Source organism: Rutilus rutilus (assembly GCF_951802725.1).
Source record: "Rutilus rutilus genome assembly, chromosome: 18".
Lineage (NCBI taxonomy): Eukaryota > Metazoa > Chordata > Actinopteri > Cypriniformes > Leuciscidae > Rutilus > Rutilus rutilus.
The window spans coordinates 12,892,025-12,919,045 of NC_140231.1; the positions used below are offsets into that span (position 1 = coordinate 12,892,025).

Sequence of the window (27,021 nt, forward strand, 5' to 3'; positions counted from 1 at the left end):
ATATTTACCTCAATTATCGCAATATGACATTTTCCCCAAATCGTGCAGCCCTAATATATATATATATATATATATATATATATATATATATATATATATAATTCTAAAGGGAAAAATAGCTCATCAAAATGTTATAAATATTGCATAGTATCATAAAATCCCCTCAAAATTCTAAATAATAATCCAAAAATATTATTGAACAAAAATATAATCCATTGATTTTCAAGGCTTCAGTCATTTTTGACCGAGAAGGAGCCAAGTGTGACCCCTAAACTAAGAGGTCCAGGGGGGTTAAGAGGTCCTTTCCCACTACAAGATGTGAACACAGGATGGCAACCATATTTTAGAGTTTTAGTTTATAATGTTATCATCACCGTTTTAGATGCAGCACAGTATGGAATGAATTGTTTGAATGTACACATGAGTCGCCATGATGATAGTCAGACGACAGTCACACACAAGGTTATTTATATCAGAACAAACATTACAATGTGCTGCAAAACAAGTGTATCATTTGCACTGGTTGGGCAGTTTTAGTCACTGTTACTCATTCATGGTCTTGTTTTTTAAATACAGCACAAGTTTGTCATGCTCATAAACATCTGTAACCCTTAAAAAGCAATAAATGATTATGTTTTTCTGGTTTAGACTTTGTTACTTTCATTAATTATAGTGATTTGTTTGATATACAAGAGTGTGAGAATATACGTATTCAAGGTAAGATGCTTTAATGTTTTTGAAAGAAGTCTCTTATGCTCACCAAAACTTAAAATAACTGTTTTCTATTTTAATATATCATAAAATGATTCAGTAGATGGCTGACTGCATGAATTGACCAGCTTAAACGATGCATGAAAAGTGGCAACAAAACCAAAGATCGATGTATAGGCACAATATAATGCACTATATAACAGTAGGCCTCCATGTGAGAGTATCCGTAGAAATGATTGCACATTCAGGCCTAAAGAAATTTCTAACTACAGTTATGTTACTAATAACACCAAAAAAACACCCACAAAACCTTTTCATATCTAACAGACTCTGCACATGATAGTAGACCTGATAATAAGACAAAGTTCTTCAAGTTGAAACTCCAGGCTTGTTTTGTGTATTTAGTTTTGAGGTGTTTGAGTCTGTGCACAAACCGTTGTGAATGTTCTTGATGCCATGTATCGTTTCCGGCGATTGGCTCTGTAGACCTCCAACCGCTGGGCCTCTGCAATGGGGTCTTCCAGAGCTCCTTCCCACCTCAAGCTGTCCTGTCCAAGGTGGGTCAAATCAGATTTGTCCTCCTCAGCTGGAACCGAAGCCACTTCTGATACAACCTTGGGGTTTTTGGATTTGCTGCTCTTTCGTTCTTTGGCTTTGGCATGACCTTTGCCCTGAGCATCACTTATCTCTCCGTTGGTCCACTGCTCTGTCTGGAGTTTCTCTGGAGGGAGGACAGACGGGTTGATGGATAAAAATATATTTTATTTCGTTGGCAGCACTGGAAAATTACTATTCCTGTGCCTTGAATACCAATTCAATATCTAAACATCCTTACAGCAAGATATGTTTATTTAAACTACAAAGACTTTTCAGATAATGTGCTGTATCTTAAATATCCATGAATTTTGCATTTTCCTATTAGCAGATTTTTTCCCCCACAAGTTTAAAGCATAAATTTAAAATTAAAATGATTTAAAGGGACATTTGACCTAAACCGTGAACATTATGTCATCATTTACTCACCTTCATGTCATTCAGAACCTGTATGGGTTTCTGTCTTCTGCAGATCACAAAAGAAGATATTTTGAAGAATGTTGATAACCAATCAGTTTTTGGATATAATTGACTTCTATTGTATAGAAAGAAAAACATTGAGACATTTCTCAAAATAAGAAAGTCACACAAGTTTGGAAGGACATGAGTAAATGATGACAGAATTTTCATTTTTAGAAAAACTATGCTTTTAAAGGCCCATTGAAGCGTCTTGAAATGCACAGAGTTCAATGTGTTAATTTCCACTGAAACAGGAAGACATGGAGCGGGATATATCGAGTAGCTCCTCCCCTTTTTAAAATAGTCAATAGCATTTCATTTATATCACAGCTTGTCCAGAACTGTTGAGCTCAGCAAAGCCGCATTTGACAGCCACAGTCTAATAGATTTCTCATTAAGATTTAATATAACTATTACTAAAGCAAAACAGTGAAAGTAATCATGCAGAGGATGTGTAGTTTGAAAAGTACTGTATGTAATTTATGATTCTCTTTTACTCGCCAGTGCTGTTTCTAATGGCGAGTCTGTCTAAACGTTTAATGCTTATTATGTTTAATACGCTCGTGAGCAACCTTTTGAAACCTAAAATGACAAATGGGACACCCTACGATCTTGCGGACTTAACGGGCACACGGTAGCCATTGCAAGTACCCAAGACTATGGCCCTGTCCCAAATGGCACACTTCATATGCACTTTCGGTCTTGTGGACTTACAATGGCTGCCGCGTGCATGTGTCCGTTAAGTCGGTGAGACCGTAGTGTGTCCCATTTGTCATTTTAGGCCTTAGAAGGGTGCTCACGAGCGCCCCCTTTGCGGTCAATATGCACCCTCGATGCGCACTTTTGCCGAGCCCGCACTGATGCGGACTCCGCAGCAGACTTCTTCCCGACAGTCAAAGCGGCATTACGTCACGAAAGTGCGGACTCGTAGGAAGACCACGAGTGGTTAGGGTGCCAATTGGGATAGGGCCTATAGGTGAATACGAAGTGTGCCATTTTGTACAGGGCCTTCCTTCAGTAGCACCTCACTGCAGTACACGAGATCCAGGGGGCGGAGTTGTGTCCAGATCCAGGGGGTGGAGATTGGTAGGTTTAGGGGTGGGTTTAGGGATCAGGGGGTGGAGATGGGTAGGTTTAGGTATATGTAAGGTGGGAGGAGTTGGATCTGGATCCAACCCCGCCTCCTGGATCTTGTCTCCCTTGTATTCTATCTTCATCACACTCCAGCACAGTAGGTGGCGGTGTGCATCTTTTCAATTGGTTTGCAACCCACAGAAAAATCCACCGAAAAAAGAAAACTGTAAGTTTTGAATGCTTATAACTTGTAAATGCGTAAATTTTGTCATTGTTTTGGACCACACTAGGTTATAGATAAACTTGAAGGCTAACATATTCCTACTAAAAGCCAAAAAACTTACATTTTGATTTCATGGGGACTTTAAGATTTATTGTTTTCCATTAGCTACTTACTTTACTTGCTTACTTTATTTATTTCACCAATGACCAGGTAAAGCGTTCACAAGTTTTTAAAACCAACTCACCTGAATCCTTAGTTTGGTTGATACAATTCCTCGATTTCCTTTTCTCTTTTGTTGGGTCTTTCCTTTTCTTTTTGCTCTCTTTCATTGTGCCAGTCAAAGGTGGGACGTGAAATCCTTTTTTAGCTGAAATCTCCTGCAGCATGTTTGTTGTTTGAGAAGCACCTTTAATCCGTTTTTCTCTAAACGATGCCATTTACTCACGGCTTTCCCAGCACTTTAAAAAGAGAACATTGCTTATAAAGACTTTGAATATACTTTAAATACAAATTCCATTTTAATGAGCATTAAAAGAGATATTATTACATCAACATCTATAAACAAGTAGGTTGCGCGCGCGATAGAACTCACAGCGTTCTATATCAAAGTGAAGGTCGTTTGAGCGTGATGACGCATCTCCATGGAAACAGAACTCCTCCCATGTGCCCAACAGCAATGGGGGAAACAGTCTTATTTTCCAACTTTATAGACCATAAGAGCACTTGCAATAGAATAACAGCACGCATAATATTTCAATCATCACCAATTTATACGAAAGAAAAAATACACATGTGCTTTTGGCTCAGACACTGAGCCTATATTTAGAACAAGGCCATCAGTTAGTGAGAAGAACACGGTGCTGAGAAGCCAAACTTAGTAACAGCAATAAAGGTTACAGAGCGGAACCATAAAGAGAACTACCATCCCATTTTGTTATTTTTTTTATTGACAGACGCAGACCTTTTCACGTACAAAATGTTTTTGTTGTTTTTTGTTTTTTTTCTCCGTGCCACTGTAAATATATTTGTTTGTTATATAAAAACTTAATAAATAAACATACTTGTTTATTTATACAAGCCCATTTTTGCCGTTTTGGAATCTTTTGCACCTCCAGCAACTCTAACACAATATTTATTTTGATTAACTTTTACATATTTATACATTGTATAAAGTGCAACTCAAAAATAAAATAACTTTGGGGGTTGTTAAGTAAACTTTTACATGTACAGATGATTGGCTGAAAACGAATCGTCCATGAGCAGGAGACGTTTTAATTGGTTGGAACGGTTTAAGTCCCGCCTCCTTTCTTGTGAGTCGAGGCTTAACGTTGGCTGAAGCTGAAGTCAGTTATAATCTACGGAAGTCAGTCGTCATAGCGAACCCTTGACGTCGCAGATCCAGTGGCCAGCTGTTACTAATCGCGTCACTCCCTTTGCCAGCTGATCGCAGACGCCGGTAAACGTGAGAGCGAGAGGCGAAAACGGAGGAATCTCCTTACAAGCGAGGTGAGCGTTTGAGGCAATCAACTTTTCAGACATTACCCCGATTCGTAGTACATCTAATCCGCAGCCTGCTTCGGTCGGGTTTGAGATAAAACAGCTTTATTCGCTTCGGGGAAAGGCGAGGCAGTTCACTGTTAGGTGGGGCGGAAAAAAAATCCGCTTCAGAGGTACGAACGCTTTTTCTTTTCGCCATAAAAACGAAAGATTGTAATATTAGAACAGGCCATCATCGAATATGTTGGACGCCGGGCGGAGGTCATTACATAAGTTTCATTCCATTATACCGGCCAAACTTCCAGCCTACTAAAGCCTTTACTCGAGGACGCGAGCCGGTGTCAGTGTAATCTGTGTGTTTAAAGTTATTTCTAGAAAAATATAATCCGAGGCAGCAGAGACATGTTGATCAAATACAAGATAGTTATTCAGTACAATCACGTCAGTCCTTTTTTATTGCTGCATAGATGCCAACGTGTCTGCTAAAGTGTGTTTCCTCATTTGGTTGGGTAAGAACATTCTTATGTAATTCATTTAAATCTCAGTAGATTTTGCTCGATATGTGACGTTACAATCGGTTTTGCTGGTTAGGAAGTGACGTAACAAACTATATAGGCCTATATAATATTTTAATACGTCACATACACAATACTGTAGTTTTTTTGTGTATGTCAAGTATAACACATTATATATATATAATGTTTGTGTGTGTTATACTTGACATGCACAAAAAAACCTACAGTATTGTGTATGTGACGTATTTTATATATATATATATATATATATATATATATATATATATATATATATAAATGTGGAAAAATAGGTTTAGTCTAACAGAATTGTATTTATAGTAGTAATCATTGCACAATATGTGCCCTTTTTTAATCCCGTGATACCATATAATTTAGTTACTCTCAACTTGCTCTTGGCAATGCAATAACCTTTGAATGTCACTGAATGTACTGGCATGGTTCATCATTTTATTTTTAATTTTGTTTGTTGGTCAATCTAAATTACAATGAAGTCTACATAAGAACAATGTTGCTTTTAAACTATATTTAAAACACGTAGACATGTAGATTGTCTGGACCGAGCAGGCCTCAAATGCTGAGTATTTTCTAAGACGTCACTCTGACAATGCATATCAGCAAAAGTCCTTGACAAGACGCTCTTCGTGTGACACTACGCGTCTGTGGCTCTATAGTATTGGTTTTATTTTCTGCCAGGTTCGTTTTTGAGTCACAGCAAGTCAACACTTTTCAACCAGGCATCCAAAAATAGACAGCTCTTCTGAATCGGCGTTCAAATCACAGTACCGTAATGCAGTTACGGCCCTTTAAGGTACAGAGAGCAAACTTGGCTGCTTTTTTTTCTCATGTATGAGGAATTGGGTTATAAACCCGGACTGTACTTCACCCTGTGGTGGATCTGAATCATCATCTGTGATTAAAAAAAAGTAAATGTGTTTCAATTGAGACAACCACATTTCTTTATATAGATGATCTCAATGGTGGAGTACGTGTGCTCCATACTTCCCTCAGTAATGGTTATCATGATGTGATGCTATCAAGCAAGGTAATTATTTACATTTTAAAGACCTTACAGCTGATCTGTTCTTGGATGAAAAGGAATAAATGTTTTTAAGTACAAAAGGCATGTTTCTGTACTGATATCAATGCATTAAAATGGCCACCATTTGCCCTATTTGCAAAATCCATGGCAAGTCAGTACTCGGTCACATCTGATTCAGCCTCAGGCTTTGCAGTGCGATGAGTTTTTCTTTCCGCCCTTAAACGGCAAAGAGCGATGGAGAAATATTCCCACCCTGTTCCTCAGTACACGCACACTAACTGATTCAGTCCTTTGTGTGCTCATAGATATCACTTTGTCAGCCCTGAGAAAAGATATCAGCGTTAGCACAAAGTCAGAGTTTAACTGTAGGGTTTATGCTTGTGTATGACTACTGATCATGTTGGCTGAAGATAAGCCATTTAATTGTTTGTTCTTGTGCGAATGCTTTAGATACCAAGGGTCGAACACGTCTTGGTACCGTAAGACACTTTTTGTATTAACAATGTAGGCTAGTGTGTTAGCCATTAGCAATAGCGAGCTGACCTTAATGTTTTCCTTTTCCACTCACGCACTGCAGCTTGTGTACACCCAGACCAGATCAATAGATCGACTGGTGACAGGGGAACGAGACGAGCCTGTTCAGATATTCGAACACTGTCGATACGGTTCTCTAAGGCTAATTTGCTAGCCCTGCTGCGACACCCCTGGATATTTCATTGTGCTGAAATCATCATCCATTCATTTCATTTAGGCGATTCGTATAGCATGTAGCGAGTCCAAACTTTTGAGGTACTATATACTAAGAACTAATTACTATACTAAAAATAATTTACTGATTTTTGTTACAAAGAGTAGAGGCCACAACCTCTGCCCTTATGGTAGTTAAGGCCTCCTTTTATCAATCAGAAATCATGAATTTTGGCTCGTTGGGGAAAATGTCTCTATCAAAATTTGTTGGTATAAATAAAATTCACTGCAGTTTCCAGCTAAATTTGAGGTACTAAAACAAATTTGATTCCTTTTCACACAAATTATGATTACAGGGGCAATTATTGGTTAATTACAGAATACTAAATTGTTTATTTTATTTATGTATTATACAGTTTTATTAGAGCTGCTCGGAATTTTTTGTTTTAAATAGAGATCACGATTTTCCCATGATTCTGAACAGATTACTAAACCAAATAAGGAATTTACTAGAGGTTCTTATCTTAATTGCTATTTAAAAAGGTTTAATTTGTAGGAATTATTTAAAAATTCATAATTTTGAATGAATGATTCAATGACTCGCTCATAAATAAAATCCAGTTTTATTGCTGGATGAAACAGCGTTTTTGAATGCATCCCTTGAATGAATGATTCAATGACAAATACATTTGAGCCATTTGTTGCCATCTACTGGTGAAACGATGGAATGACACTCGTTATTTGAAGCGCAAAGTTACTTTCAAAAGGTGATTTGCTCTATTTTGATCGCTTCCGTAGACATCAGTGTTTATATCTGATCTATTAACTTTTATCTCGGTACTTCTGTGATTAGAATTTTTGTAAGACGGAAATAATGACACTGTGTGGTTGAAAAGGCTGTTTGTGAAGCGGTTTCATGACAACTCCTCTCTCTGGCTCAGCGCCAACACAGATTTAAATGTTCTGTGATTTTTATCGACGGTTTAATAGACAGGCGAATCATTTAGGAATAAGATCACGGAGGTGTTTGAATAATTTTTATTAGGGCTGAACGATACATCGAATTTTCATCGTCATCGCGATATGAACTCGCGCGATGAACACATCGCAACAGACAGCCTGACACGATGAATAATGCCTGGTTCAGATTACAAGATTTTTGTGTCTGTTATGATAGTCACGGTGTCAGATTACACGATTTTGACTCCTAAAATCTTGTCGTGTCATTGACAAGAAACATGTCAGACTACACGTTGCTTTCCGACCAGTCATCGCGTGCCGTCACTCGCAAACATTCACTCGCTCGCACGCACGCACACACACACTGTCCCTCGCTCGCTCACTGGCACACACACTCGCGTGCTCTCACTCGCGCACACTCACTCTCGCTCACATACTCAACCCGTGGAGGACCGTTAAAAAAATTAAACATGCTAGTCTTTCGCAGTCTTTCGTAGGTTGTCGCCCAGACACACTGACTATAAGAGATGAAACGATCGAATCTTGCGTCCCGACGCCCGTTGTCGTTTACGAATCCCCACGACACCCATAGGTCAAACGGATCGTGCCAAAATCGCGCTAAAATCGTGTAATCTGAACCAGGCAGGTAATAAACGTTTGACCTATCACGCAAAGAACCTATTAAAGCACTAAGACATGGGAACAGTATAGCTAACATTCACATTTGAATATTTATCGCAAGTCATATCATCATCGCAATATTAAACAATGTTATCGCACATCGCAGCTTTTCCTCATATCGTGCAGCCCTAATTTTTACCATAGTGCCTGATTTGTAAACTAGTAAATTAAGTTTTCATCACATAACCAGCTCCATATGTCTTTCTTTTCTAACATTGTAAACTTGCTCGGTTGCTCACCTGGTACATCACCACACTTGCAATGCGGAGCGCTCGGGTTCGAGTCCTGTGAAACACGAGTCACAACTAAAGATGGCCTGGTTGCTTTAGCAAATATGTTTTTATCTCACATTTGCTTTTAACACCATCGGTTTGGTTTTAATACATATTGGTGGACAGTCATGGTCACCATTTAATCTCATTATGTGGAAAGGTGAAGCTTGGTCGTTCTTATAAAGATCTTGTATTGTGTTCCACAGATCATACAGGTTTCAAAAGACATGGGGTGAGTGAATGAGAGAATTGTCCTTTTTTTGTTGTTGGGTGCATTGTCCCTTTAAGCTGCCAATGTGAGAATGAAACATTTGAGTTATGCGTAATATTCAAACTGTTTATCATGTTCGTGATTGTTCTGTGCATCATAGATTGTCTGAAATGTGCTCTCAAGGCCTTACCTTGTCCTCTGGCCTCCACCCCAAATGCCTGCTGATTCATGTCTGCGTGTCTGCGCCGGCTCTCTGGATGGGGGAGGGTGGAATGAACGAGGGACACAGAGTACTGAGAAAGAATGGTAGATGATTACCAAACGCAGTTCGGGGAGGGAAGCAAGACGGAAAGTGCGAGCAACCTAAATCTTTGTCGTAGAGTAAGCATGATTCAGCATGCCATTTATTTCCTTGTGCAATGGAAAATATAGACTCTTTAAAGACAAAACACGCTTGTAAGCTGGAATGTTCTGCAAGTTTATATGAGCAGTTCTTGTTGGGAATGACAGGCATTCTCGGGCTTGATTTGTGAAACTCGAGCATCATGATTGAGGAAATTGTTGCGTTCGATTAAATTCAGCGACGCTTCACAAATGTGCAGCCACTTATGTGGAAAGAACATGAAATTATTCAGGTGCACTGAAACAACTAGAGACCATAAATAATGGGAATCTTACGTCTTAGAGAAAAAAAGTAGTAAGAAATTATAAAATTGACATTTTTCCTTTTAATAATAAATTCCATGATGTTAAATAAGATTAAATTAATTTATAGTTAAGCTTAAAGGGGTATTTTACCCAAATATTCTGTAATTTAACTGCATGCTTTGACTGACAGACTTTTTGTAGATCACAAAAGAAAAAATATTGAAGAATGTTGTTAGCCAACCATATTTGGTGACCATTGACTTTCATTGTAAGAACAAAAAATAAAAAATTCTGTTCCACAGAAGTACGTCATACAGGTTTGGAGTGACTTGAGTCTGAGTAAATGATGATATCACTTATTTTTGGGTGAACTAATACTATTACATGAGCTTAGACTAAATATTCTTAACTTAAATCAGCCCTTAACAGTAAAAATGGTTACTGTTGCCCAAAAAATGTAAATTATTAGGGTTAACCTAACCCTATAGATTTTACTTATCTTTATAGATTTTACTTATTATAGTTATACATTTTAATTGTATTTTTTTATGATTAACTTTCAATCATAAAGATTAAAATTTCAATAATACCTGGAAATTATAGTTATGATTAAACAGGAACTTAATGCCATAAATGAATGTTCAATAAGTTTTCAACCAAATGTATTACTTATTTATAGTGTTTCACATTAAGTTTGCAAGGCATAAAATTGACTCGATTGAAAAATGCACTTGATAAAAAAAATCTTCAAAATGATATTGCACTGACCCAGTGGGGCAAATGGACCGTGAACTGGTCAGAAACACTCACACTGACCCAGGACAGCAGGCCTTTCTTCTTATTGAACTTGTGAAGGGTTTCTTTGTGCTGTCAAAGGAAATGGCTGTAGAAATATGCAAAACTGATGTCACCGGTTCTCCTCATGCATGCTGTAATTACAGGAGAACATGAAGGGAAAACGGCTTATAACAAACGTGTGTCAGTGGAACATATCTTGCATTGTTTGTGAAAAGTAATCCATCTTGTTTTTTTATCTTCTAGGTTTGTTGTGGATCCTGATGAATGAATATTGGCTGACCTACCGCAGTTCTTCCCTGGCAAACTTTATGAGCCTGTCCTGACGCTAAAGCTGCCAGCTGAAGAACTGTTGTGGTCAGCTCTACCCAGCATGCACCAATTTCATCTGAGACTGCTGTGGGACTTATTCATTCTGGATCATCTTTGATGGGGTGACATTTTATGTTGAAGGAGAAAATATTTCTTACGAAAAATAAACGAGTTTTATAATATATATTTGAAGTATGCAGGTTATTTTGCATGGCAGACATCATTAAAAATTATATTCTGTACATTTTAGCCTTTGCAACAGCTGCTGACTCCAGGCATAAAACTAAAGGGGGAACTTGCATGTGTCCAATAAACATACTGCTGTCTCTAGTTTCCATTGTGCATATTGTCTCATTCACAGTAGCTCACAATTTTGAATCTGTTTGAACATGGGATAAGGGTAACAGCGCACACTTTACATCTGAATGATTTGTGGTTCAGGCACCAGCATTGGTGATGCATTGAGACCACTGAATCACTGCGAGTTGTTCTTTACGGTCTGTCTGCAACAGGCTGACTCAAAGCCATTGTTTATTTGGAATATTATGAGAGGACTTTTTTTCTGAGGGAGAGTGTGGCTTTGGTAATAACTAGTGCCAGATGTGTGTTGATTCAGATGGGCACATTCACTTTACTGACTTTTTGCTTCTATTTGGGGGATATTACAAATTACATGTTAATATTACCCAAAATGAATTTGATTATGACATTAAAGTTTAAAATACGTTTGTTTTGCTTGTCTAAATGAAGAATCGGCATCTATATTAATATAAATTTCATGAGCAACTTAGATTCACACAGGCACAATTCATTAGTTGTGGGCAGATGGAGGCTTCGTGGAACAGTTGAAGCAAGTCAAGACAACCCGACACCCGTCCCCACGGTGACCCCTAGTGGTCAGAACAGTGTAAATGCAACAAAAACCCGGGCCAAACATGCATACCTTTACAAATCTTTTGCAATGTTTTTTATTAAAAAAGTAAAATATTTCAAATGCAATTATCTAATCATATTAGATTATCAAGTGTCTCAATGTTATTTTATTAAATGTCTGGATTTGTTTTGTTTGTTCTATGAATGGCTCAGCTAAATAGGCCAATAAGAGGCTATTAACAGAGATCAGGTAAAACCCACAGACAATTGGTTCTCAGTGACTCCTCATGATTCATGGGTTGACAGAGATCATCGTCACCAGTGATTAATCATTTTTTATGAAATGCTTGAAACGATTATCGTCATTGTCATAACATAATACTGAAATTTCGAAACAGTTATGACGTGATGAAGCCCCGTTTACTGAAATCACGTGACTCTGGCAGTTTGACACACGCTCCGAACCATTGATTCGGAACAAAAGATTCGTGGAGTCGAAGCTTCATAAAGCAGTGATTTGAAATTGGCGTCACTAAAATGTATATTTGTACCCCAAACTAACTGAAAGGATTTAAGCACATAAGCATGTATATCAACAGGGTTGGTTTTAAAAACACCTTCTTAAATTAGAATATTTTTGTGAATTCTTTTAAAAAGTCAGTCTAGTTTTTGATATAGGCCTACCTGTCATGCAGGTAAACAAAATCACAATTTCAGACAATAATCACATGTAAAATCGAGCGTTTAACCTAAAGGTTAAACTAAACATTTATTTTTCATACATTAAATACTACAAATGTATAAATTACTATGTATATAGGCCTAAATAGTGGGATTATCTCGCGCTGAAATAAAGTTTAGTGCAATGCAACATTATGACCAATAGAGTCAGTGGTCAGATGGACAATAGGCCTACGGCAAATCAGCGCCGCTAGCCGAGTTGGATCAATTCAAACGTATTCATTAACGATATGCATATTTAATCATTTTGGTAAGAGAGTTGGAGAATGAGGAGAAAGTTGTTCATCGCTTTAAGAGTGCTTTGACAGAGCATAATAGAAAACATTAATAAGGTCAGTATAATACGGCAGTGGTTCCCAATTTCAGTCCTCGTGACCCACTGCGCTGCACATTTTATATGTCTCCCTTATTTAACACACCTGAACCAGATCATCAGCTCATTAGGAGAGACTCCATGAACTGAACTGAGTGTGTCAGATAAGAGAGACCTACAAAATTTGAAGAGCAGCGGGTCACGAGGACTGGAATTGGGAACCACTGTAATCCGGTATAGGCTATAACCTGGATGAGTGCATGGGGAGTCATTTTCGTGACAGAGATCCGATCCGCACAGAAAGAATCGTGTACTGCGACAATTAACCATGCAATTAACACCTGAATCCAAAAAGTTGACATTTCCCCCCACATTTCCGGGTTTCTCAGAAGAGGAAGTCGTTAATTGAACTTCTATCCACCTTATGGAGTTAGCGGAAGTTAGCTATTTCCTATGAATATGCGAGACTTCCGATTCATTAATGGCTATAGGGAAATAAGGAGAAGAATAACAAAATGCTGTAAATGGTAAAACTATTTGCGCTACAAACCAGTGTGTTTATAATTACGACAATACATTATAATAATAGGGTAAGAAACACCAGTTTGCAGTATCAAGCAGCATAACAAGCTTTTTTTGCACAGCTAAAAATAACTGGAAGCAGATGACACCGGAAGCGTCACACATTCAATTTACAAATGGCCCCGCCCGCTAACGTTATACCTAAAAGATAAAGTGGACAGCAGTGAATGAGAGACTACAAATTTACATATATATTTTGTGTTCCCATTTGCTCAAATAGCAAATGAAAAACTCCACAACAGTGTTTTAACATCTTTCAAAAAGAGAAAAAAAATGGAGAGATTGATACCGGCTGTCAGAAGAAAGATGTAAATTTTACCATCACTCCAACAGCCACTGTATTAGAAACTCCCTCAGAGCAGCCTTAAAGACCCACTGCTTTGAAACACGCAGCATTAATCAATGTGTTGACGTTATTTCCACTGAAACAGGAAGACAGGGTGGGACATATCGAACAGCTCCTCCTCTTTTTTAAAATAGCCAACAGCGTATTGTTTATAGAGGGGTGCAGGTATGACATCACTTTGTAGGCCAAAATGCGGAAGCGAGTTAGCATTTTAGCACTTCCGGTTCCATTGTCCCGAAGTCAATGGGTTTTTACATGTTTTTATAATGGTTTTCCTCGTTCACTTTTGGTCAGCTTTGACAAAACTCCTTCCAGCTAGCGAGTCTTTTCGAAGTGACTAGCAGCCTTGTTGTCACCTGACCTGAATACTGCGCACTGACTTATCGGGTTGTGTATTCACAAACAACAAGGGTGCTTGTCAGTTTCTGCTGTAAAACATGAACTTGCGATGCCTTGACAGTGGACAAAACCGGCTTTTGTGACAAAACTTGTTTAGGATTCAGTCAATCTTGTCAGGGATTGACCCAATCTTGACTATTTCGAAAACTAACGTTATAAAGACACACCGGCAGACAGTATGGTGAGTAAACGAAAATGCGCACTTTGGCGGAAATGCGTAGATGGACGTTACATGAGGATGTGGAGAGTGTCAAAATAAAAGTACCGTATATCGATATTTTACGCGTGGCATCGATGCATCGTATCGTTAGACGTTAGATTGATGCATCGATCCATATCTATGCAAATGTATTTTGCAGCCAGGGCAGTCTAGCAACTCTCCATAGACTTTCGAGCTGCAAAAACCTAAATTGGGTCAGGCCAATCACGTTGCGTATAGAGTATGCGGGGCGGGCTTAACATATGACGACAGAGTTGCGACGGTTCCCTGGCTGCTACTTGAAAACAAAGAATGACGGCTGCTCATCGGCTTTGGCCGCGACTCTGGAGGACTTGGAGTTAAGTTTTTCTTTGAGAAATGAGCAAAGAACGGCACTTAAGTCATTCTTAAAAAAAGGAAGATGTGTTCGTAGTTTTGCCGGCCAGATATGGCAAAAGTTGAATCTATCAACTAGCTCCGCTGGTGGGAAAACGCTCTGGTTGGTTGAAGCGCTGTCCTATTGCGTGCAGAGGGAATTTGAAAGACAGCCGTTTATCCCGCCCCTCGGATTGAGCGTGTCTATGGTGAGTTGCCAGACCAAACATCTTGATGTAGGTCTGGCTTGCCAGGCTAGTTACACTCCTATGTGAAACCAGACTTCATTCACCCCGATGGAAAGCATATTTACACTGTCCAAATCGTTCCCTATCCCCTATATAATGCACTATATGACATTCACCATGTCGAAAATAGTAAATGTGTTAATAAATGACTGGTTTCAGCGAAGCTTCAGGATCTATTTATAATGTAGGGGCGGGACGCTTCAGATTCTAGAGAGCATTTAATTGGACAGAGAAGCTGAGGTGCAGAGTGATTGGCAGAAATAAAAGATAGGTACATTTTGAATGCTTATATCTTCTAAATGCGAATTTTGTCATTGTTTTGGAGCACACTACCTTATAGATAGCAGTATGGCTAACAACTTCATATTAAAAGCCAAAAAACTTCATATTAAAAGCCAAAAGATTTCATGGGGACTTTAACTATTTTTTTTGTAATAGGATGCAAAGGTAATTTAATACAAAGTATAGTGTTATAAATGTACATAAATTTTTTTTTTTTTTTTTTTATGAAAATTAAATAAAACTAGTGCAAAATACCCGTGAAAAATCAGTTTTTGTGTGTGTTTTTAGTAATTGTTGGTTTGGTGTGTTTGAGTGCTCATTGTTACAATTACACAGCAAAAGTTCAGTGACAATTTTATTTGTGCATGGTAGAAAGCACAAAGTGAACTCTGAGAAAACGCTATGCTTGAGCAAACAGTTTGTGAATAGGCAACTACAAATGATGCCCGTGAAAGAGACTGTGAACGCATTGAATAGGATATGTTTAGTTGGTGAATAGCATAGGCTACTATTACACAGTAGCGATAACGTTAAGCGCACCTGAATGAAATATAATATTCAGAAGTAAACAGCATAGCTGACTTACAGATTCACTTAACATCCACAAATGAATAAGCGCGTCGATTCAGGGAGCAGTGCAAAGTGCCCGTGCAAAATCAGTTTTTGTGAGCTGATCGCCGTCAAAAAAGTTCAGAAGATATTTCTTAGCGATGGCTGATTCCAACAGTTTCAATATGATAAAAAATTACTTTTATATTGATTCAATGGATTAATTGCATTTTGAAAAAAAAGTGTCATGAATTTATTGCATTTTTTGGGGGAAATTATTACATTTTTTGGGAAAAAAAGATTTGAATTTGTTATGTTATTATAACCTAAAGATGCTATGTGAAAGTTTGAAACAGAAAATAGTGGTTTTCATCTTGCCACTTTCTTGGTAAAGAAAACACATTTTTACTTAAATTAATCAAAATGGATTTATCACGTTCTGGAACCAAACTATAATTTTCAGAAGTAAACAGTGTAGCTGACTGAGTGTTTATGTCAGAATGTTTATTTTTAAACCACAACCTTCTTGGGGCTTCTTTGACCGATACAACCCTCTAATGTCAGAATGTTTATTTTTAAACCACAACCTTATAAAAATGATATATTTAACGATATCTTTTGCATTTCTCATCCAAACAACATCAAACTTGGCACTGCACTTACTCGTGCCCGTGGCAAGACACTGTCGAATTTGAAATCCATCGGACTAACGGTTCGAGAGATATGCGGTTAACAGACACACACACAGACAGACAGACAGACAGACACACAGACAGACAGACGTTTCTGTAATTTATAGATAGATAAAAACTTTGCAGGATTTACGATGCTGATAACCGTTTAATCGCGTCATCACAGTCTGTGAAAAGGGACCATAAAGGATGCGCTTAAAAACAAAAAGAAAAAAAGGATGCGCTTGAACTTAATCTGGACTGAAGACTGAAGGACGCTGGAGTATTGTTGTATTATGTTATGACAATGATGATAATTGTTGTTAATGTTTATTTTATTTTATTCAAGCATTTAATAAAATAAATAAATAAAGGATGCGCGCGTGTGAGTCCACCAATCAGATGCGCCGGTGGTGCGTCCTCCTCACAACGTGCCCGAAGCAAACTGACTGATTTACTCCAAGTGTCTAGATTCGCTTCTCCAGTGATGCGAGTGCTAAATATTGATGAAGTGGATGGATGTCCAATAACAGGTGTACGAATTCCTCGCTCGAGCTGCTCTGCGAACAGTTTGATTAAATAAAATCTTATGCTGACAAAATAACATAGTAAGAGTGTAGACAACATTTTATGTTGTTTTTACACAAAATAGATTTATTCTGTAAGAGATGGCTATAAACACGGACGCCCGTCACGCGGCAGATGTTCTGCGCGAGAGCGCCGCGCTGCAGTCCACCGATTTCGGAGATACTCAGAAACTTCTTGACATCTCAGACAAAGGGCTGAAGAGAGAATTAAACCACACGCCTTCTGATACACACCTCGATACGTATCTTGACTCGGACAAGAACGAACAGACTGATGTTAACATTGCCTCAGTGCCCTGCTCTCCATCGCGGGTCAGTTTCAGCCGCGCGCCATCGCCCACGCCCGGAGAGCGCGAGCCACGCAGCTTCATGTGGGTGGCCGTGATCTCCTGCTTCTGCCCGGCCGTTCCAATAAACCTGTTCGCGCTTTATTTCGCGCATATGGTGAGTAGTGCCACCGGAGTACAACTTTTAAATAAGGCTACTTTTGAAAACTTTTTTAATTACGTTTAGTTTCAGTAATAACTCAGAATGCAGAGAGAGAAAGTAAAAAGAAACATTCGTTTGATTTTATGTTTAGGGCTGTGGCTCATGGGGCCACCAGCTGTTCCATTGAAAATCTACTACCATAAAGCTTACTTATCCATGGTTTTCTTTCTGTTTCACTTCAGTCTCGGACCATGAACCAAGCAAAAGATTATGATGGGGCCAGAAGACTTGGACGTCTTGCTTTGTTGCTTAGTGTTGTTTCCATTGTTGTGGGTCTGGCTATAATCCTTTATCTGGTGATGACAGGTAAACCACCTCTCTTTTTCTCTACACACCGCACCGGGGGGTATTGAGGTCACGTCCCAATCCACTGAATTTCAAAAACATGAAAACTGTCAATAATACAATCAGAATTATATACAAATATATAGCTGTTGTCCACAATCAAGTTGAAATGAGAGAATTGCTTCTACACACGCTTAAATGTCTCTCTCATTTCCTTTTCTCTCTCCCAGAGATTAAGTAGTTGTGGACATCCTACATCCAAAATTGATGTAAACGGGTATTGGAGCTGAATCCAAAGAAGATGAATGATAAATGCCATGTGAAAACCTTCAAAAAACAAAGCTATCCATTTATGTAATATACAGTTTTAAATTTGTTTTTAATTTTTTGACGAGTTTAATTTTTTTCTTGATGGCTTTAAGCCATTTCTTTTTCTGTTTTGGCAAATTAAGCTTTTTGCTTTATGATGTATAAGCACAAAACTAATTTTGCAATAAAAGTAAAAAAAAAGAAGCCTTTTTAATATTATTATCTACATGAAACAATCAGCTGCATCATTTTGAATTCCATACATTTGAACTCTTTCAAATAAGAATGATTCCTATGCAAAGTTAAATCTATACATTTTATTTATTTTGTATTCTATAGTACTTTATGCTAATGTATGCATGTTGCAATAGTGAGAAATATGACATCTGTTCTGAAGCTGGTGCATACAAAAGCACATTGCATTATTGTAATATACATTGCATTTTGTGTAATCTGTTTAAAAGGACAGTTCACTTAAAAATGAATCTTCTGTCATCATTTACTCACCATTATGTCATTCTGATGAACTCTTAGTGCATGGACTACCCCTTAAAACATGTTTTTTTTCCTTGTCATTTTGATGCATAGACTTATAAGATCGCAAGAATGCAAGAGGGAGGTATGCAGTGGAGATAGCTGGGTATAGCAAAAATATTGTATTGAAAATATGTAGTTGCACTGAGGCTGAACAAGGGCTATATTCAACCAAAACCACATGCATGAATGAAAAAACAAAACGTCAAGTGCATTCGAATTGTGCAAATTTGTAACGGTGCCATATTTTTGCATTTTATAAATTAAACTAAACATACCCAATTGTCTAGTTGAAGTGTGATTTTTGCAGATTGTTTGACAGAGTTCCATTCGTACAGGAAAAAAACATGATGTATTCTGTTTTCACAAGGATAAAATCAGGTGTGGTTATTTCATTTGAAAAAGTGCATCCTGTTCTGCTGTCAGCCATCCAGCCGCCAGAGCAACGCAGATCAGAGGAAGCACATCTGGTAATTGATATCCTCGTCACATAAGTGCATTCCTTTAATCTTTACATTTAGTCATTATCGGCCTCAAATTGCGGTTATTATTATGCTATTCTTGCATTCAAATCTAATTTGGAAGACATACATAAAGAGCTTTAAAACCATTGCTTTAAATGTTATTTTATGTATCCGTAGTGCTTCAGACATAAGAATGAGTCTTTTGATGTTGTTCCTGGTTTTGACATGGATGCAGGATGCCCAGCACACAATGACGTTTATAGCGAGCATCTATTTTCCAAACCCACAGAACTTTTGCTTTCTTCCTGTTGATGATCTAAACCTCCACTAATGGCTGTGTTCAGATGGGGATAGTTAGAACGATAAAAGCTTGTAAATGGGTTCGATGCAGAGGCCAATGTCACAGAGCAATATACGCTATGTACTAGTGTATATTACAACATTTGCCTCTAAAATATATACTAAAACACACTGTTAGAAAAATCTGTAGAAATTACAGTATTACTGGCAGCTACTTGCCAGTAACTTACTGTAGATTTAAATTGATGTTATTTACTGGCAACAATTTGTTCAAAATTAAATGAACATTAAACATTAACAATTCTTTATCTTTACAGAATAAAACTAAAATAACAGCCTCATGCAAAGCATTCTGGGAACCAAAATCTGAAGGAAAAAAACAGAAAAAGGTTGATGAAGATTTCTGGTTCCCAGAATGCTTTGCATTAGATTGTTATTTTATAATTTTATTCTGTAAAGACACAGACTTGTTAATGTTTAATGTTCATTTAACTTTGAACAAACTGTTGCCAGTAAATTACATAAATTTAAATCTACAGTAAGTTACTGGCAAACAGCTGCATAACTACAGCACATTTTTTACAGTGCACATTTTAGAATATATTGCTTTCGCTTCTCCAGTTTAATCAGAATGGAGTCACAAACATTAATAAAATATTTAGTGTATTCTTATTTATAAATGAGCTTATTGCAATATATTTTTTTAGAATGAATTTGTACAAAATACCACTGTAAATTAAGTATTTGATGTGCAATCTGACAATTTTTATTTATTGTAAGATTATATAGCCAAAAGTTTTGGGACACCTGCCTTTACATGTGTGTTTATGGGAATTTGACCATTCTTCTAGAAGCGCATTTGTGAGGTCAGGCACTGATGTTGGACGAGAAGGCCTGGCTCGCAGTGTCCGCTCTAATTCATCCCAAAAGTGTTCTATCGGGTTGAGGTCAGGACTTTGTGCAGGCCAGTCAAGTTCCTCCACACCAAACTCGCTCATCCATGTCTTTATGGACCTTGCTTTGTGCACTGGTGCGCAGTCATGTTGTTCCCAGAAAGTTGGGAGCATGAAATTGTCCAAAATGTCTTGGTATGCTGAAGCATTAAGAGTTCCTTTCACTGGAACTAAGGGGACAAGCCCAACCCCTGAAAAACAACCCCACACCATAATCCCCCCTCCACCAAACTTAACACTTGGCACAATGCAGTCAGGCAAGTACCGTTCTTCTGGCAAATTCCAAACCCAGACTCGTCCATCGGATTGCCAGACAGAGAAACGTGATTCGTCACTCCGGAGAACATGTCCCCACTGCTCTAGAGTCCAGTGGCGGCGTGCTTTACACCACTGCATCCGACGCTTTGCATTGGTGATGTATGGCTTGGGTGCAGCTGCTCGGCCATGGAAACCCATTCCATGAAGCTCTCTACGCACTGTTCTTGAGCTAATCTGAAGGTCTGTAGCGTGTGACTCTGCTGAAAGTTGCCGACTTCTGTGCACCTCAGCATGCGCTGACTCATTCCGTTGGCCTACCACTTTGTGGCTGAGTTGCTGTTGTTCCCAATTGCTTCCACTTTGCTATAATACCACTAACAGTTGACCGTGGAATATTTAGTAGTGAGGAAATTTCACAAATGAACCTATCACGGTACCACTCTTGAATTCACTGAGGTCCTGAGAGCGACCCATTCTTTCACAAATGTTTGTAGAAGCAGTCTGCATGCCTAGGTGCTTTATTATATTGTTTAAACAACATAATCACTAAAATAGTTATAGGCTATATTATCCTAATATTAAGACTCACAACACTTAAAAATATAGGCATATTATATAGTCTTAATATATGTATTTTGCAACACACTCATGACGTTTTCTCATGAGATAGGATTATTTCGTTTTGAAGCAAATAGCAACAAGACAAAGCTTAAAGGGGTCATATAATGCCATTTTTGTACAAGTTAATATGATTCTTTAGGGTCTAAATTAAAAGTTTGTAATATACTTTAATTAAAAATTCTCGTTAGTATTGTAAGAAAACACTTTTTACCTTGTCAAAAACAGCTCTGTTTTCAGCACGTGGTTTAAGTGCATGTGTCTTTAAATGATAATGAGCTTTGCTCACCCCGCCCCTCTGTTCTGTGGGCGTTTTGACACAATACACGTGGAGTGTTGCCTTGACAACAGTTGAGGGTATATTTTGGAGAAAGAATGGCAGCGGGAGTCTCTGAGGACACATTTGTGCAACCGTATCAATTTGAACCGGAGTCGGACCCGGAACAAGATGACGGCCCCGAGGGAAGTTCGACAATTAAGGCTCGAACATGACGTTTCTGAATGGTTGGTTAACATAATGTCACTTTGATCTATCTGTTTATGTACTGGCAGGGCAGAGTAGTGAGATACAAACGCTATGTGTTTACTGATGTATCCGTTAGTTCATTGACAGATTAATGTTACAGCTAATGGTCATGAAAAACTTTTTTCCGGTAAATGTAGGCTTGTCCATGATGCGTAACGTTATCTATGCAGTGTTAGGTACAACTGTCAGGGCTGAAGCACAAAAATTTTACTGATTTGTTTAAAAAATAACCAGTCTGTGAGACTATGACAGTCATTAGGCACATAAACAACACATACTCAGACAGGAGCTCATACCTTTTTCAATGTTCTCGTTTATAAAGCAGTCTGGTGAAATGATTCGTGCAAACATTAAAGCATTGACGTTGATCGTGGGGAATATTCCCTTCGAAAACAAAACTCAGCCATTGCGTCTTCAGCGGTTCGGATTTAGGAACATCAAAATGACTGCTGTGTTCGTTATTACACCCAAGAACAGAACACCACAATCGCTTAGACGCCATTCTGCTCCAGCGTATCAACAATGGCGGACTATGATGACAGCTCGCTCAGGGTGGGTCTGTGTTGAAACGCTGCTGTCAATTAACAATCGTGGGAGGGGCTCGATTTGAGACGGGAAAACATATAAGGAGATTAAAAAAAAAAACACTGGATGGATTTTTATCATTATATGATGGTTGTGTACAGGCACTGCCAACACACATTTCAGTACAATCAACTTGTAAAAGTGCATGTACCATTATATGACCCCTTTAAAGTTGCGGTAGTTTTTTCTTCACTAGTGTGACGTATATCTGAGTGAACCAGCTTCTCGGGCAAGAAAAAAAAAAAAAAGTAGGGCGGGACTTGATTTTGTCCATGGGGAATTGATTGGATGGCTGTGGTTTGCTATTGGTCGATCTCATGTGAGTGACAGGATGCCCCGCCCACAACATCAGAGAAGAGACGTCACTGCAAGAGGGAGGGGAAGTTATTTTGATTAAAGATTATGAGGGCACATGAATAAAAAATTTAATAATAATAATAATAATAATGTGCACTGATAAATCAATTACTAAAAATACTGCAATATTCCATAAGAAAATAAGAAATGTCCATTTTGATTTCATGGTGACTTTAAGATCATTCAAGTGATTATTAAAACTGTCATTCAATATTCTTTCCCCTTCACAGATCTTCATTATCTTCTATTATACTTGAACCAAACACCCGCAGTATTGAACTCTTGACCTATGGAGAAAGTGTTTAAGCAGATTGTGACACGCTCAAATGAAGTTTAGAAAATCAATAGCACTTATCGGTCTTCTTCTCTCGCAGACAGAAAGGCCCAGTTAGCCCAGCGGGAGGAGTAATGCACGGCTGTGAGCTTCACTTAAACATGAACAGAGAGTGGATTCCTCAGCTCACATATCCGGCGAGCACAGCGTGAAAGCTTGCAGGATTTATTAAGAACAGAAATGTGTTTTATCGAGACAATGGAACCCGAAGAGCCAACGATAAGCCACATAAAAAGAGTCATGTGATGCCGAAACGAGGTTTAATGTCAGTGTTGCAGCAGAGTCCTCTTGTCTCGGATCATTTTTCTGCAAGTGTTGCTATATCGAGAGAGGTTTGTGGAAGTTGTTGAGGTAAACCACAGCTGTTAGGCCAATTCCAGGAAACTTCTAATGGACTTTCCCACCCAGAATCCTCCGTGAGAGAGCTGACATTATGGCAATACACCAGAATATGACAAGGGCATTATCTACAAAGTAGCTTACTGTAGTCTATTGCTATAGTCATCTTCCTGTTCCAATTTCTTTTCTTGCATGAAAACAAAATGAGATATTTAGCAGTTTGAGCGAGCTGTTCTTTTCTATTTAATGAAAGTGAATGGTGACCGTGATTTTAAGGCCCGTTCACACCAAGGGCGAACTAATAGAGCCTTACAAATCATTCTAAATTTAAAAGAATATCATTGGAATCACTTTTTCCAGCTGATGAACAACTTTGACAGCCAATCAGAACCCACCCGACTTTATAGAATAAGTATTAATGCGGAAACATTACATATATAAACAGAACATTACAATCTCTTGGTGTAAAAGGCTCTTTTACTTTAAAGGGTTAGTTCACCCAAAAAGGAGAATTCTGTCATCACTTACTCACCCTCATGTCGTTCCAAACCTGTAAGACTTTTGTTCATCTTCGGGAACACACATGAAGATCTTTTTGATTAAATCTGAGAGATTTCTGTCCCTCCATTGACGGTTACAAAACTGACGCTCTTGACGCTTCAAAAAGTTCATAAAGAGATCGTTAACTGATCCATATGAATTGAGCAGTTTAGTCCAAATTTTCTGAAGAGACACAATCCCTTTATATGATGAACTCTTTGAAGTGTCAAAGTGACAATTGTAATTTTTAGGTGAACTCTCCCATTAAGAAAAAAAAACAGTATTTGTGCATCTGAGATCACATACTATAGTAGGGTAAGTAGAACATTTGGTTTGAAACTTAATTTACGATCGATATATTATGAATGTGAATAGTATGAATGTAATCTGGACGTACTATATACGCCATGTTTTAAATATATACGCATCTCATCTGCTTGTCTAAAAGCCTGTGCTGACCAACTGGCCCCAGTCTTCACGCAGATCTTCAACAGATCATTGGAGCAGTGTGAAGTTCCCTGCTGCTTCAAACGCTCCACTATCATTCCGGTTCCCAAAAAAAACTAAAATCACTGGACTTAATGACTACAGACCTGTCGCTCTCACGTCTGTGGTCATGAAGTCGTTTGAAAGACTGGTGTTGGCCTATCTGAAGGACATCACCGGACCCCTGATGGATCCCCTTCAGTTTGCTTACAGAGCAAACAGGTCTGTGGATGATGCAGTCAACATGGGACTGCACTATATCCTGCAACATCTTGACAGACCTGGGACTTATGCACGGATCTTATTTGTGGACTTCAGTTCGGCCTTCAATACCATCATCCCTGATCTTCTCACAGCCAAACTGACTCAGCTCTCCATGCCATCCACAATCTGTCAGTGGATCTCCAGCTTCCTGACGGACCGGCAGCAGCTAGTGAGACTGGGGAAACTCACATCCAGGACCCTCACCATCAGCACTGGCGCCCCCCAAGGGTGCGTTCTCTCCCCACTGCTCTTCTCCCTGTACACTAATGACTGCACTTCTAAAGACCCCTCTGTCAAGCTCCTGAAATTTGCAGACGACACCACTGTCATCGGTCTCATCCAAAATGGTGACGAGTCTGCTTACAGACTGGGGGTTGAACAGCTGGCTGTCTGGTGCAGCTATAACAACCTTGAGCTGAACACACTCAAAACAGTGGAGATGATCGTGGACTTCAGGAGAAACACCCCAGCACTCCCTCCTCTCACCATCATGAACAGCACTGTGGAAGCAGTGGAGTCATTCAGGTTCCTGGGCTCTACCATCTCCCAGGACCTGAAGTGGGCAAATCACATTGACTCCATTGTGAAAAAGGCCCAGCAGAGACTGTACTTCCTTCGCCAGCTGAAGAAGTTCAATCTGCCACAGGAGCTGCTGATCCAGTTCTACTCAGCCGTCATTGAGTCTGTCTTAAGCACTTCCATCACTGTCTGGTTTGGTTCAGCTACCAAATCGGACATCAGGAGACCACAACGGACAGTCCGGACTGCAGAGAGGATTATTGGTGCCCCCCTGCCAACCCTCCAGGACCTGTACTCTTCCAGAGTGAGGAAGAGAGCAGGTAAAATCATCACAGACTCCACTCACCCTGGACACCCCCTGTTTGAACTGTTACCGTCAGGACGGCGACACAGATCACTGGCCACAAGAACTTCCAGGCACAGGAACAGTTTCTTTCCACAGGCCATTTCCCTTCTGAACACTTAACATGCCCCCCAAAGCATATGCCTGTAAGTGCAATACTCCCACTGTCTAGTGCAATAAACTCAGGTGATATTTATATCTATATTATTCATACTACTCAAATACTGTAAATATGTTTATAATCTGTAACATGCGCTAGACTCCCACTGTCTAGTGTAATATTCTCTAATTCAGGTGATATTTATATTATTCATACTACTCAAATACTGTAAATATGTTCATAATCTGTAAATGTTTATTCAGACTAAACCCAACTGTGACCCTACTTTTTTACTTTTATACTATTTTTATTTATTTTTTATATATTTTCATTCTTAGAATTTGTATTACTATGTTCTTGTTGTATTTGTATTTGTATATGTGCACTGGAAGCTTCAGTACCAAGAAAAATTCCTTGTGGGTGCAAGCACACTTGGCAATAAAGCTCTTTCTGATTCTGATTCTGATTCTGATGTTGTCATTATCATGTGACCTACCAGCATCAGTTATGTGGATATTGCTTCAGTAAAGTGTCCATCATGTGCACACTACAGAATCTCGTCGGAGGCTGTACTTTTCGCCTACCGTTTTATGAATGCTACGAATTCGGACATACTACTCGGCTCACATACTGTTTTTCGCTTGCCATATAATATGAAAGTAGGCTTATTCGGAACGCAACAAGTGTTAAATACAAGTTTGAAATTGTTTTATCTTCTGGAAATGGGCCCCCTTTAAGATTTTGGTCACACATAAACCATCTCGGCAGCACATGGACTCTCTCACTGTACCACTTACAGGAAATGAGTGTGATGGGACTCCCTGCATTACTTAGCTTCTCCATCAGCTCATTCCCACCTGAATACTCAGACTGATGCAGCACTCAATAGCCAACAATTTAAATGTACCATACTAGATTTGAACACTTCCTTAAGAAATTGTGAATGATGCTTGTCTGCTTTTGCTCCATCATACCAGGGATTTGTGTGGTTACAGGCCACGTTCACGCAGCAACAAAATATGGTTATATATTTGAGTCTTTAACAGCAGCTTCACTACTAGACCCTCTTTACTGGGACATGAGCCCCAGTAAAATATTACAGATAATCCTTGTCAATTGGATTACCATATACTGACACCAGAATCATTTTTTTCCTCATTTCAACAAATCAATTTGGGGTTTCTCAATTGGTTGTTTAGAATCAAAACTAGCAATGTCAGATTCGCAAATAAATCACTCGGATCGATCTAATCGGTCAAACTGCTTTACAAAAAAAGGTCTGAAATCGTTCACGATTCAGTTTGATTCATTTGGACAGTTCACTCGCACTCTGAACCATTTGCTGCAGCTAAATAGCTAATTATGGGCAAACTGGGGAAGGGGGCTGTGCCCCAGTACTGATGAAACGCCCCGGCATCGAGTGACAAACAAATTCTATAACCCAACTCACTTAAATTTTCAAGATTCAATTAAATTTTACCGCATCTACCGCCCATGCTCTGGTCTCTAGGGTCGAGCACAGCGGGCTTTAATCATGAAATCAAAACTGACAAA

The 27,021-nt window shown here is 38.8% G+C and overlaps 2 protein-coding genes across 3 annotated transcripts; one reads left to right on the forward strand and one right to left on the reverse strand.

Moving 5' to 3' along the window:
• Positions 1–117: 117 nt before the first annotated feature.
• liat1 (ligand of ATE1) lies at positions 118–9,590 on the reverse strand. 2 transcript variants are annotated; one of them, XM_084388368.1, is made up of 3 exons: positions 9,135–9,590; positions 3,306–3,519; positions 118–1,432 (listed from the first exon to the last, which is right to left on the reverse strand). In XM_084388368.1, the coding sequence occupies exons 2-3, from the start codon at positions 3,496–3,498 to the stop codon at positions 1,113–1,115; spliced, it is 513 nt and encodes a 170-aa protein (XP_084244494.1). In that variant the 5' UTR covers positions 3,499–3,519; positions 9,135–9,590; the 3' UTR covers positions 118–1,112. The 2 variants fall into 2 exon arrangements, with proteins under 2 accessions (XP_084244494.1, XP_084244495.1); XM_084388369.1 differs by lacking the exon at positions 9,135–9,590 and having other exon boundaries at positions 3,306–3,609.
• Positions 9,591–16,760: 7,170 nt separating this feature from the next.
• Positions 16,761–18,761, forward strand: trarg1b (trafficking regulator of GLUT4 (SLC2A4) 1b). The gene is made up of 3 exons (XM_084386407.1): positions 16,761–17,308; positions 17,536–17,659; positions 17,869–18,761. The coding sequence occupies exons 1-3, from the start codon at positions 16,946–16,948 to the stop codon at positions 17,877–17,879; spliced, it is 498 nt and encodes a 165-aa protein (XP_084242533.1). The 5' UTR covers positions 16,761–16,945; the 3' UTR covers positions 17,880–18,761.
• Positions 18,762–27,021: the final 8,260 nt, after the last annotated feature.